General features: G+C 32.6%; 1 protein-coding gene across 1 annotated transcript in view; it reads left to right on the top strand.

Annotated features, from left to right (window-relative positions):
- Positions 1 to 2,969: 2,969 nt before the first annotated feature.
- Positions 2,970 to 12,171, top strand: part of LOC127740539 (uncharacterized) — an 11,864-nt gene continuing 2,662 nt past the window's right edge. Inside the window, exon 1 of the mRNA XM_052251572.1 lies at positions 2,970 to 3,063. Coding sequence (XP_052107532.1) covers positions 2,970 to 3,063 — 94 coding nt within the window. The remainder of the gene's footprint in view (positions 3,064 to 12,171) is intronic.

Below are 12,171 nucleotides of genomic sequence, written 5' to 3'. Positions count from 1 at the left end.
GTCAGTATTTTTACTAAAATTGTTAATGGTCAAGGATATAATTGAAACATATTTAAAACATAGACAAAAATAAAACAAATTAAACATTAAAAGTATTTTAAAAATTTTTGAAAAATTTTCGGTACAAAAGATACCCTCACCAAAATTGCTCCAACTTTTTTAAGATTACGTTTGTTTATGAGAACAGGATAGAACAAGACATTGAGAACAGGATAGGACAAGACACTAGATAGAGACACAAAATTTTGTGTTCTTATATTCTATTTGGTGATAAACTAGAACAAATTATGAAAATTCAATTTATTCTAAATTTTTTTCATTCAAAAAATTCGAGGTGAAAAGTATAATAATAAAAAATATAATTATGAAAAATTAATAAGAATAATGAAAGAAAAAATAAAAAATAAAAAATAAGTTGTATCCCTTGTTAGTGTCTCCGTGTCCTTTCTGTCAGGATGGACACAAAATATGTCCCTAATTCTGTGTCTCTGGACACATTGTCTCTGTCTATGTCTTCTCTGCCAAACACAATTTTGTGTTTCTGTTAGGGTTGGCAAAACGAGTTGAACCCGTCGGGCTGACCCGCTAAAAAATATGGATCGGGCTAGCATTTAGAGCCCGCCAAATTAAAAAAATCCGCCAAACCTGCACCGCAAAATTGACAGGCTTTGGCGGGGCAGGACGGGTTGGTCCGCAGGGCCACAAATTTTTATTTTTCTTTTTTTATTAAATAAAAGAGTGATTACTATTATAAAATTAATAATTATAGAATTTTTAAATACTTTTTTCTTTTAGTTATTAACTTTGTTTATTTTATTTTATAATTTCGTATATTTGTTTAAAGTATGTGATTTATTTTTTAAAATAAAGATAGTTCTATGGACAAATATTATTTTGAACAATTTTATTGAAGTTAAAAATTAAAAAAAAAAAGACAGTGAAAAAATTATACTATAATTTGAATATTTTTTATTTGTATTTGATTTTTTAATTATTATTTTTTAATTAATTTTAGTGAATTTTATTTGTCACAAAAAAAAAAGAGTTAAGCGAGCTAGTCCGTCGACCCGTCAATCCGCCATAAAATGAGGTGGGCTAGCATTTTGAACCTATTTTAGTTGGCGGGGCGGACCAACCCGCCCCGTTTATGGGGCGGGCCTAGGCGGGGTGGGACGGGTTGGAACGGACCGGTCCGCTTTGCCATCCTTAGTTTCTGTATTCCTATCTCAGTGTCCTATTCCTATAAACAAACATAGCCTTAATATAAATATCCTTCATTTTTTATAACAACAAAGAGATTTCTAACATATTATAAAATTCGACAAAAATAATTAAAAAGTATTATTTTTTTATATGTAGTAAATTATTTTTTTATTTAAAAATTGCTTATATATTTGATTCAAAATTTTGTAAAAATATTTGTATAACTATTTAGTAAGTATATAATAAAATTAAATAAAAATTCGATCCTTAGAATTTTTTATTATTTTTTGTTTCTTATGATCATTGACAAAATTAATCACAAAAAATTACTTAAATAAAATCACAAAATTTTAAGGATATAAATAGTCTTCAATTAATTGCACCTTAATAATTTTTAAGATTGGAAAATATACATTTTAATAATATAATTGGAAATTATGGATGATTTTAAGGACAATTTACGAAAATAAAATATTTGGCTTCCAAAATTACGGAAATACAACTTTTATAGTTTGAATACAAAAATATAACTTTCTATGAATCTATGTAAATCGTAGAAGAGGTTTCACGAATTTGAAATACAGGTAAACCACTTGAGGGGTTCCACGGTTTAGGTTGATTAAGCATTTGGAAAGAAACCGTGGTAAGGGTTTTACGGTTTCTATATGGATGCAAAACATGCATAAATATACAAAACACGCATCGAATTTTACTATATATACTAATCTAGAATGAGTGGTGTGATGGTAAAGTGTCATTTTTATTCAGAAATTTGCCCTTTTATTTGTTTAACGCTTAAAAAATTGAAAAGATTCTAAAATCTTTATACTAATACAAATGGGGAGCTCATTTGCTGACGTGGTGCTCATACGTTGAGTCTGGGAATTCATTTGCTGACGTGTCATCACTAGAAATTTTAAGATTTATATTTATTAATTATAAATTATTTGCTTAAGTTGTTATTTTCAAATTTTAAGTTTAGGTTGTTTTACTTAGGTTGTTATTTTTTAAATTGTTTTATTTGTTTGGATTGTTTTACTTAGGTTATTATTTTTTAAATCTCAAATTATTTTATTTAAGTTGTTATTTTTTAAATTTTAGATTGTTGTACTTAGGTTGTTATTTTTTACATTTTAAATTATTTTACTTAGATGGTTCTTTTTTATATTTTAACACTATTTTTTAAAAATCTGTTAATTCTTTTTAGCATTATTTTTTAAAATTTTGTTGATTTTTTTTTAAATTGCAGCTACATAAATTCTTTTAAAGAAATTTAGAATTTTAAAAAATTTACGTTAATTATACTTCGGTTGTTACATACTAATACTTCGGTTGCTTTTAAATTATTATTTGTTTAGGTTGTTATTTTTAAATTTTAAGTTTGGGTTGTTTTACTTAGTTTGTTATTTTTTAAATTTTAAATTAAAGTCAACCAAAATTTAAAAAAATTTAGTTATGATGCAACTATAAAAGTATAAGTTATGAGAGATGTAAAGCACCACAATTTAAAGTATATCAATCCCTTTCTTTTCATATATCCAAAATCTCTCTACTTATCCCTTTCTAATCATTTTTTTTTATTTTTGTTCATTAATTCTAGGGAGGAAAAATACACGCCTAAGTTAAGAGGACTTTTGTGTCTCGATTTGTGAATTTGCTGGAGGAAGGAATATCTTAACAAATAAGATCTTTTGGTGTTGGACTCAATAAAGGTTACTTCAAGACTACACATCATGAGTATGTGGTTAATTTAAACCAACGTACTGATGTGCACAGACTTCCAGAATCATCGATATGGATTTAAGTTTGTGAGTTTTGACACTCTCAATGCTCCTGGGTATGATTGCACCTATTTAGTTGGTAAGTTTATTATTTTAGAAAAAGTATAATTTATGTATAACTTTATTTATTTTATTGATAATTTATTCTGTGTTTTTTTTAACAAATTTATTTACAACAATTTTTTATTTTATTTTAAATCATTTCAAATGTTGTTGGATATCTCACTGAAATTGGAAATGAGAGGACTCTTAAAAAGAATGGCAAATCTACTAAGTATACTATTATCGAATTAGAGATTGATGATGGATAATTATCTATTTATTTTTATAAATATAAAAATTTTAATAATCTCATCTTTTTAAATTATTATTTTAACTTATTTTATTATAAATATTTTTATTAATATTATTAATAAGTAACAAATGTATCTTAACTAACATTAAGCTTAGTTAAAATTTTTTAGATTCAAAGGCACGGTTTTTAAACGTCTAAGTATTTAAATATTTTGAAAAAATCAATTCGGATTGATTAAAAAAATTCTAATTTTACAAAAAAAAATTAATAAAAAGCATTCTTTCCATGGTTTTTTTCTTACGAATTTAAAATAATTAATTAATTAATTATTAATTTTTTTTAAAATTGTATTTGATATTTTAATTTTATTATTAATTTTGAAATTTTAAAAATATAAAATATATATAATTTAATATTATTTTATAGGTAGTTAAGTTTTTAATTATAATTATGTTTTGTTTATTTTGTTATAAAAAAATATATTTAACATTAAACATTCTATTTGATATAGAAAAATAATGGAGTGTGTACTTTTTAGCAACTATGCACATTAATTAAATGTTTTTCTGGGATTCGGCAATAAGGATGGAACTGTTGTCATCTTACAGTTTGTTAGAGTGAAGTTATATAACGGTAATATTTATCCATAATTTTTTAACAATATATTTTTATATGTGAGCTTTTATTTATTGTTTATGTAAATTTTTACTCATTTTGTATTAAATTAAATTTTTAAGAAAAGATTATTTTACAAAATTCCATGTATGGCACAAAAATGTTCTTCAATCTTGAAGATGCAACTGTCATCCAATTTAAAAATAGGTGGGTATTTTTTTTAATTCTTTAGTTTCATACTATGTGTGTGTTATCTAACATAGTTTTTTTTCTTTATTTATCTAGCTTTGTAAGATTTGAAGAACTTAGAGGTAACATTGGCAGAATTCCAAATGAAGCTGCATTCTTAAAATTTTATCAAGGCAAAATCATTGAGCAGTTAAAAGAATTAGATATGGTAATTTTCTTTTTTGAAAAAAAGTTGAGAAAAAATAATTGAAATTCGTTGTACATAGATTATTTTTGTTTATTCATCTTATTTATTTAAAAACTCACCAAAGTTTGGGATCCTGGAGTCTGTTCTGACATTCAGCGCACTGGAAGCCTGAAAACCTGTTTGAAACTGCTCAAAGGCTTTACGTGCCTTGTTTGGGATTCCGGAGGCTGTTGGCATTTCAAACATTGGTGAAGATTTCTGGATGAATTCAAGCACAAGCCACCATAATAGGAAGCTCATCAAATGTCCAACTTAAGGACATTAACTAAAAGTGCTAGGTGGGAGACAACCCACCATGGTATGATCGTTCCTTTTCCATTTTAGTCTATTTTTGAATTTTGATTGAACCTGGAATTGTGCATAACATTCATTACATTCTGTATACTGCATAAAAAAGGGAGCACGCGACGCGACAGCATCAATGACGCGATCGCGTCATTAACGAAATAGCCTCCCCATGCGTCCGCGTCACCCACGCGACTACATGGCCCTGTAAATCGACGTATAAGGGTGTATGGCTGAACGTTGAGTTGGAATTGGGCTGGACTCGTGCTAACAGCACAAGTCCTACCACGCAAACGCGTGCCCTACGCGTCCGCGTCGTTCTTTAAACAATGCCATCCACGCGATCACGTCCACCCAAAGTTTTGGCAAAATGAGCTTTTCACCAGAGAGTTGCACGGCCGTGAGGCTGCACTCGCGCTGAAGGCACGAACCACTTCACGCGAACGCATCACTCACGCGTTCGCGTCACTTCATCGATGTGCTATCCACGCGACCGCGTGCCCCACGCGTTCGCGTTGCCTGCGCCGCACAGCTTATCCACATCAGCCAAATATCTTATCTTTTCTTCCCCAATCCTAATTTTTACTTCTCCCTTCTTATTTCTTTCTTCTTATTTCTTTCTTCCTCCTTTCTTACTTTCTTTTTCCTTTTCCATTGGTGTTAAAATTCTCTTCTTCAACTATTGCATCTTTTCTTGAATTATTCTCGTGCTTCATGACTTATTTTATTCTGATTGGGTATTATTATTCATAAATCAATGCTAATTTTTATAATACTGATATTCCTTTTGCAATGATATGCACTTACACTATCTTGCATTACCCACACTCTCTTCCCCGTTGTTGCAACTTTTGCACTATTGATATGCTATTTTCTTCCACTATTTTCTCACTTGCATGTTGTAGCTACCATGTAATTGAGACCTTTATTATTTGGCATTAACACCCATATTTTATTTATGCTCTTATCTTTATTTCTGGGTTACTTTTCTTCCTTTTCCTCTACTTTCAGGATGGCCACCGAGAGGGGAAAGAAAGAACTTCTATATGGGGAGATAGGCAAGTCAATCTGTAGAGAAAGGTATCAGTTGGAGCAGCCCGTCCACTTGCACATCTTAGCATGCACCGAGGACGATGCAATCTTTACGTGTGGGGAGGTCGATACCAATTTCCACGAGTTAGTTATTCTCTTCTCAACACCAATATTCTATTTTCTTTATTTGTTCATTGTTGCATTGCATAATAGATTACATGTGGAGTTGATTGTTTGCATTTAAGTACTACTTGGTTGAAAAATAATAAGTTTCTTTTTAAGACCCTATTTTTGAAAATTTTCACTAATTTAAATTAAAAAAATTAAAATTTTCTGTGTTAAATTTGTTTGAAGATTGTACATTGGAACATGGTTTTTGAGCTAAAGAACACACAACCTGTGAGATTTTGAGCTTATTTACATGGTTACACTATTTAAACCATGAATTTTATTCTTGTGTGTTTTCTTCTCTATGATTGCAATCTTTACTTTGTTTCAGTCTATATGTCCATTATTTAGTGTATTTACATGCTTGCATATGATTGAGGCCATTACTTGTTTTAGCTCACTTCTCCCAAATAAGCCTACCCTTTTATGTCATCTTTGTTAGCCACTTTGAAATTTTTAACCCCCTTCTATTTCATAACCACATTACTAGCCTTAAGAAGAAAAACAAAATAAAATTCCCAAGTTGAATCCTTGGTTAGCTTAAGATAGATATTGTGTATAATTTAAGTGTGGGGAATTTTATGGGAACATGGGATGATAGGAAAAAAAAGTAGGGAATTAAATGAATAAGTTATTTGAAAATTTGGGAAGCATGCTCATGTAAAATCAAAATAATTAAATTACCATGTGCATTGATAAAAAAAAGAAAAAAATTATTAAGTGATTAAATAAGGGGATAAAAAAAATATTACCCCAAATGCAAAATAAAAAGAATCAACGCACATAGGACAAAACTCAAAAATAAGTTTGATACATGAGCATGTAATACAAAAGTGGGAAAATTTTGGGTAGCTAGGTAAAGCATTTTAAATTATATAAAGTGTGTATGTTAGGTGAGATCTTAGACTAATCAAGGATTCACTTTGTTAGCTCACTTAGCCTTATACATATATCCTCACCTTTACCTTAGCCCCATTACAACCTTGAAAAGACCTCATGATGTTTGCATTGATATACTAAATATTTGTTGATTGGTTAGATGAAGAATAAAGTTTAGAAAGAATGATTAGAGAAGAGTAGAGTGATTGACCCTAGACACTTGAGAGTTAGAGTGATATACACTACCAATAAGGGTTCAGTGCTTGATTCTATGTTTCCTGCTTTCATGAGCTATCTTCTTACAAGTATACTTGTCTTTTACTGTATGATTTGAATTAGTGGAATTTGATTCATATTTGTCTTGGAGAACTTATTTATTAACCAAGTAGGTAGAAACATTTTGCATGTAGTTGCATTCACATAGATAGGTTGCATTTCATACTCTCTATCATTCCTCTTCACTCCTTTATAGCTTATCTTGAGCTTAGCATGAGGACATGCTAATTTTTAAGTGTGGGGAGGTTGATAAATCACTATTTCATGGTTTATCTTGTGCTCAATTGAGTGGTTTTTATCAAGTCCTTGTCCACTTATTCATATGATTTGCATGGTTTTACATTCTCCTTCCTGATTTTGTGCTATGATTGAAAACATGCATCTTTGGACCTTAAAATTGCTATGTTTAATCCTCTCTTATTACCATTCGATGCCGTGATGTGTGTGTTAAGTGATTTCAGAGATTACAGGGTAGGAATAGCTTAGAGGATGGAAAGGAAGCATGCAAAAGTAGAAGAAATACAAGAAACTGAAGAAATTGCTAAGCTGTCCAGCCTGACCTCTTCGCACTCAAACGGTCATAAATTGAGCTACAGAGGTTCATATGATGCGGTTCTAGTTGCATTGGAAAGCTAACATCTGAGGCTTTGCAACGATATATAATTTGTCATAGCTGCCCCGAAGTTAGGCGACACGGATGCGTGGATGATGCGCACACGTCGCATCTGCGAATTTCAATCCACGCAAACGTGTGGACAACGCCTCCACGTCACTTTGCCGCGACCTGTACGAGCCAGATTTTACAATCAGCGAATTCTGGGCTATTTTGACTCAGTTCTTGGCCCAGAAAACACAGATTAGATGCTATAAAGTGAAGGAATCCATTAATTCATGATCATTCATTCATAATACACACTTTTCACAATTTATATGTAGTTTTTAGAGAGAGGGGTTCTCTCCTCTCTCTTAGGATTAGGATTAGGATTAGAATTTCTATTAGGATTAGGATTTCATCTTCTTCAAATCACAGGTTCAATGTTCCTTTTATTTATTTTTCCAATTTAATTTATGAACTTTTCCATGTTACATTTGATTTCTTAATTAATACACATTAGGGTATTTCAGACTTATATGTTATTGATGTTTTCGCTCTATCCAAATTATTTTCATTCGAGTAGATTTTATTTTCCCTTTTGGCTTTGGTTAATTAATTGGTAATACTTGAGTTATCAAACTTAGCAGTGGTTGAAATTGGCAATTGCTAATTAGTGCATGAAAATTACACTCACACTATGTAATTCCGCATAACTAACCAGCAAGGCACTGGGTCGTCCAAGTAATACCTTACGTGAGTAAGGGTCGAATCTCACGGAGATTGTTGACTTGAAGTAAGCTACGGTTATCTTATTATTCTTAGTCAGGATACCAACAGGGTTCTTTAGTTTCAATTGTAAAAAGTGAAAGGGCATAAAATAAGTAATTGTTACTCAATAATGGAGAATATGTTGGAATTTTGGAGATGCTTTATCTTCTGAATCCCTGCAACATAATGCTTTCTTACTTTCAAACATGCAAGGCTCCTTCCATGGCAAGCTGTATGTAGGGCGTCATCATTTTCAATGGCTACTTCCCATCCTCTCAATGAAAATGGTCCAAATGCTCTGTCACAACACAGCTAATCATCTGTCGGTTCTCGATCATGTCGGAATAGGATCCATTGATCCTTTTGCGTCTGTCACTACGCCCAACACTTGCGAGTTTGAAGCTCGTCACAGTCATCCAATCCCTGAATCCTACTCGGAATACCACAAACAAGGTTTAGACTTTTCGGATTCTCAAGGATGTTGCCAATGGATTCTAGCTTATACCACGAAGATTCTGATTAAGGAATCTAAGAGATACTCATTCAATCTAATGTAGAACAGATGTGGTTGTCAGGCACAAAGCCTTGGATCTTTTTCACCCTTGCCTTTTGGTTTAAAGGACTATTGGCTTTTTCTACCTCTTTTACTTTTTTTTTCATTGCTTTTTCTTGCTTCAAGAATCAATTTCATGATTTTTCAGATCAGCAATAATATTTCTCTTGTTCATCATTCTTTTAGGAGCCAACAATTTTAACATTCATAAAATTCAATATAAAAAATATGCACTGTTCAGGCATTCATTCAGAAGAAAAAAAGTATTGCCACCACATATAAATAATTAGAATTTTCCTTATTAAGAACTCGAAAAAAAATATATTGCCTCTTTATTCTAAAAATCTACTATTTTATTCATGTTTGATGATGATGAGAAAAATAAATTATAGCTTAATTGGAGATAAAATCGAAATAGATATACTAATTACTACTACTCATATATAATTTCTAAGGTAAATTCCTATAAGAACAACTATCACAGAGTTAAAGCTAAGATTAAGACTCAACAACCTTTATTTTGGGAGGTGGATGCTCCTTTGATCTGTGGGGTGCTTGGCCCTTCAAGAGATAGCTTCTGTCACTTCAGTTGCCTCAGTTCACGCCCCTGCTCCTCTTGTTCCTTAAGCAGTTTGTAAAGCATGCTATTTTGATTTTGCTGTTCTTCCTTTAATTGCTCTATAGCTTCTTGCAACTTGGTGACAATGCTTCAAGACGCTCCCAGTATTCAATTTGAGGGATTTTCGGGAGGAACTCTTGTGCTCTCCTCTTGATGGGGTCGTCCTGCACCTGTTGTCCTTCCATTGACTTTTTGGTGATTGGTCGCTCAACTAAGATATACTCAGTTACTCCCATCTTCACCCCAGCATCTTTACATAGCATAGAGATTAAGCTTGGATAAGCCAATTTGGCATCTTTGGAGTTCTTGTTTCCAATTGTGTAAAGTTCACAAGAAATCAGCTGATAAACTTCCACTTCTTTTCCTAACATAATGCAATGGATCATTACTACTCTTTTGATGGTGACTTCAGAGCGGTTGCTAGTGGGCAGTATAGAACGCCCAATGAAGTCCAGCCAGCCTCTGGCGACTGGTTTGAGATCTTCTCTCTTGAGTTGATTTGGAACACCCTTTGTGCTAGTTTCCACTTGGTTCCAAGGAGGCATATGTCCTCTAGAATTTCGTCCAAGCCCTTATGTGTTCTCATCATTCTCCTATTAAAGGAGTCTGGGTCATCTTTCAGCTGAGGTAGCTTGAAGATCTCCTTGATTTTGTCAGGATGAAGGTGAACAATCTTTCCTCTGATCAGAGTTCGATAGTCATAGAAGGCGGCTCCAGCTAATCTCTGCCTGTCTATTTGCCACAGATTGGAGTAGAATTCCTAAACCATGTTCCTTCCCACCTTTGTCTCAGGATTAACTAGGATTTCCCAGCTCCTGTTTTGAATTTGCTCTTGGATCTCCGGATATTCGTCTTCTTTCAGATCGAATTTAACTTCCGGAATCACTGACCTTAGACACATTATTTTGTAGTAATGATCTGAATGTTCTTTGGTTAAGAACTTCCCTTGATTCCAAAGTGGTTTTGGAATATTCTCTTTCTTGCCTCTTGGAGTGGTTTATTTTTTCTTAGGAGCCATGATCTTAGTGGGTATGGCTTAGTGATCACGGATAAACACACCAAACTTAAAGGTTTTCTTGTCCTCAAGCAAAAGAAAGGAAAGGAGAGGGATAGAAGGAGAGCCAATTTCGAATTATGGAAGAGAGGAGGGAGACCGAATGTTGATTTAAAGGGAGGGCGGATAAGTTTTCAAAAATTTTAAAAAAGATAAGATAGAAGATATGATTTGTGAAAGATAAGTATGATAAGAAAAAAATTTAATTTAAAATTGAAGAGTTATGAAAGATATTTGAAAAAGATAAATCTGAATTTTTATTTTTTTTAAAAAAAAAGATTTGAGATGAATTTCAGAAGATAATTGAGTTTTGAAAAAAATTTGAAAAGAAGTTGGATGGGATTTGAAAAGGATTTGTGTTTATGAATTAGGATACATTTGATATCTTTGAAAAAGGGTTTGAAAAATTAGGATTAAAATTTTTGGAATTGAAAGATGAGAGTTTGTAACATATTTATGCAAGAAATCATGAATTGAAACATCAAAAATGGAAAAAATTTGAGTGGAAAACGAATTCACCTCCTCCCCACAATCCTTGTGTTAAACGCTCAAACACTACATGTTTTGGGCATTTAACGCCCATCTGTAGCTTCTCCTGGGCATTTAACGCCCAGCTGTTGCTTCTGGCTGGCGTTAAACGTCAGGAACTCCTTTGTCACTGGGCATTTTTCTAAACGCCCAGGACGCTGTAAATCTGGCATTTAACGCCCAGATGGCTATCTCTACTGGCGTTAAACGCCCAGTAGATGCTTCTTTTGGGCGTTTAACGCCCAAAACAGCTCTTACTGGCTTTTTCACACCAGTGAGCTTCTTTTAGCTATTTTATCCTCTAAATCCTTCTGTAACTCTGTGAACTCATGCAACTGCCATTTTACCTTGAAGAAAATTAATATGAACCTATAAAAATCAATTAATTGAAAAATAAGCTTTGTTAATGGCTGGGTTGCCTCCCAGCAAGCGCTTCTTTATTGTCTTTAGCTGGACTATTACTAAGCTTTAATCAAGTCTCAGCCTTGAGCATTCTTGCTCAAAATTGCTTTCAAGATAATGTTTGACTCTCTGTCCATTAACAATGAACTTTTTGTTAGAGTCATTATCCTGAAGCTCTACGTATCCATATGGTGACACACTTGTAATCACATATGGACCTCTCCACCGGGATTTCTATTTCCCAGGGAATAATCTAAGCCTAGAATTAAACAACAGAACTTTCTGCCCTAGCTCAAAAACTCTGGATGACAGCTTTTTGTCATGCCATCTTTTTGCTTTCTCTTTGTAAATTTTTGCATTTTCAAAAGCATTGAGTCTGAATTCCTCTAGCTCATTTAACTGGAGCGATCATTTTTCTCCAGCTAACTTGGCATCAAGGTTTAGGAATTTGGTTGCCCAGTAGTCCTTATGTTCCAGTTCCACTGGCAAGTGACAGGCTTTTCCATACACAAGCTGGTATGGAGAGGTCCCTATAGGAGTCTTGAATGCTGTTCTATATGCCCACAGAGCATCATCCAAGCTTTTTGCCCAATCCCTTATACGATTAATCACAGTCCGTTCCAGGATTCTTTTAAGTTCTCTATTAGAGACTTCAGCTTGCCCATTTGTCTGTGGATGATAT

This window comes from Arachis duranensis, chromosome 7 (genome assembly GCF_000817695.3).
Source record: "Arachis duranensis cultivar V14167 chromosome 7, aradu.V14167.gnm2.J7QH, whole genome shotgun sequence".
NCBI lineage: Eukaryota > Viridiplantae > Streptophyta > Magnoliopsida > Fabales > Fabaceae > Arachis > Arachis duranensis.
This window is presented reverse-complemented; position numbering and strand designations above follow the sequence as displayed.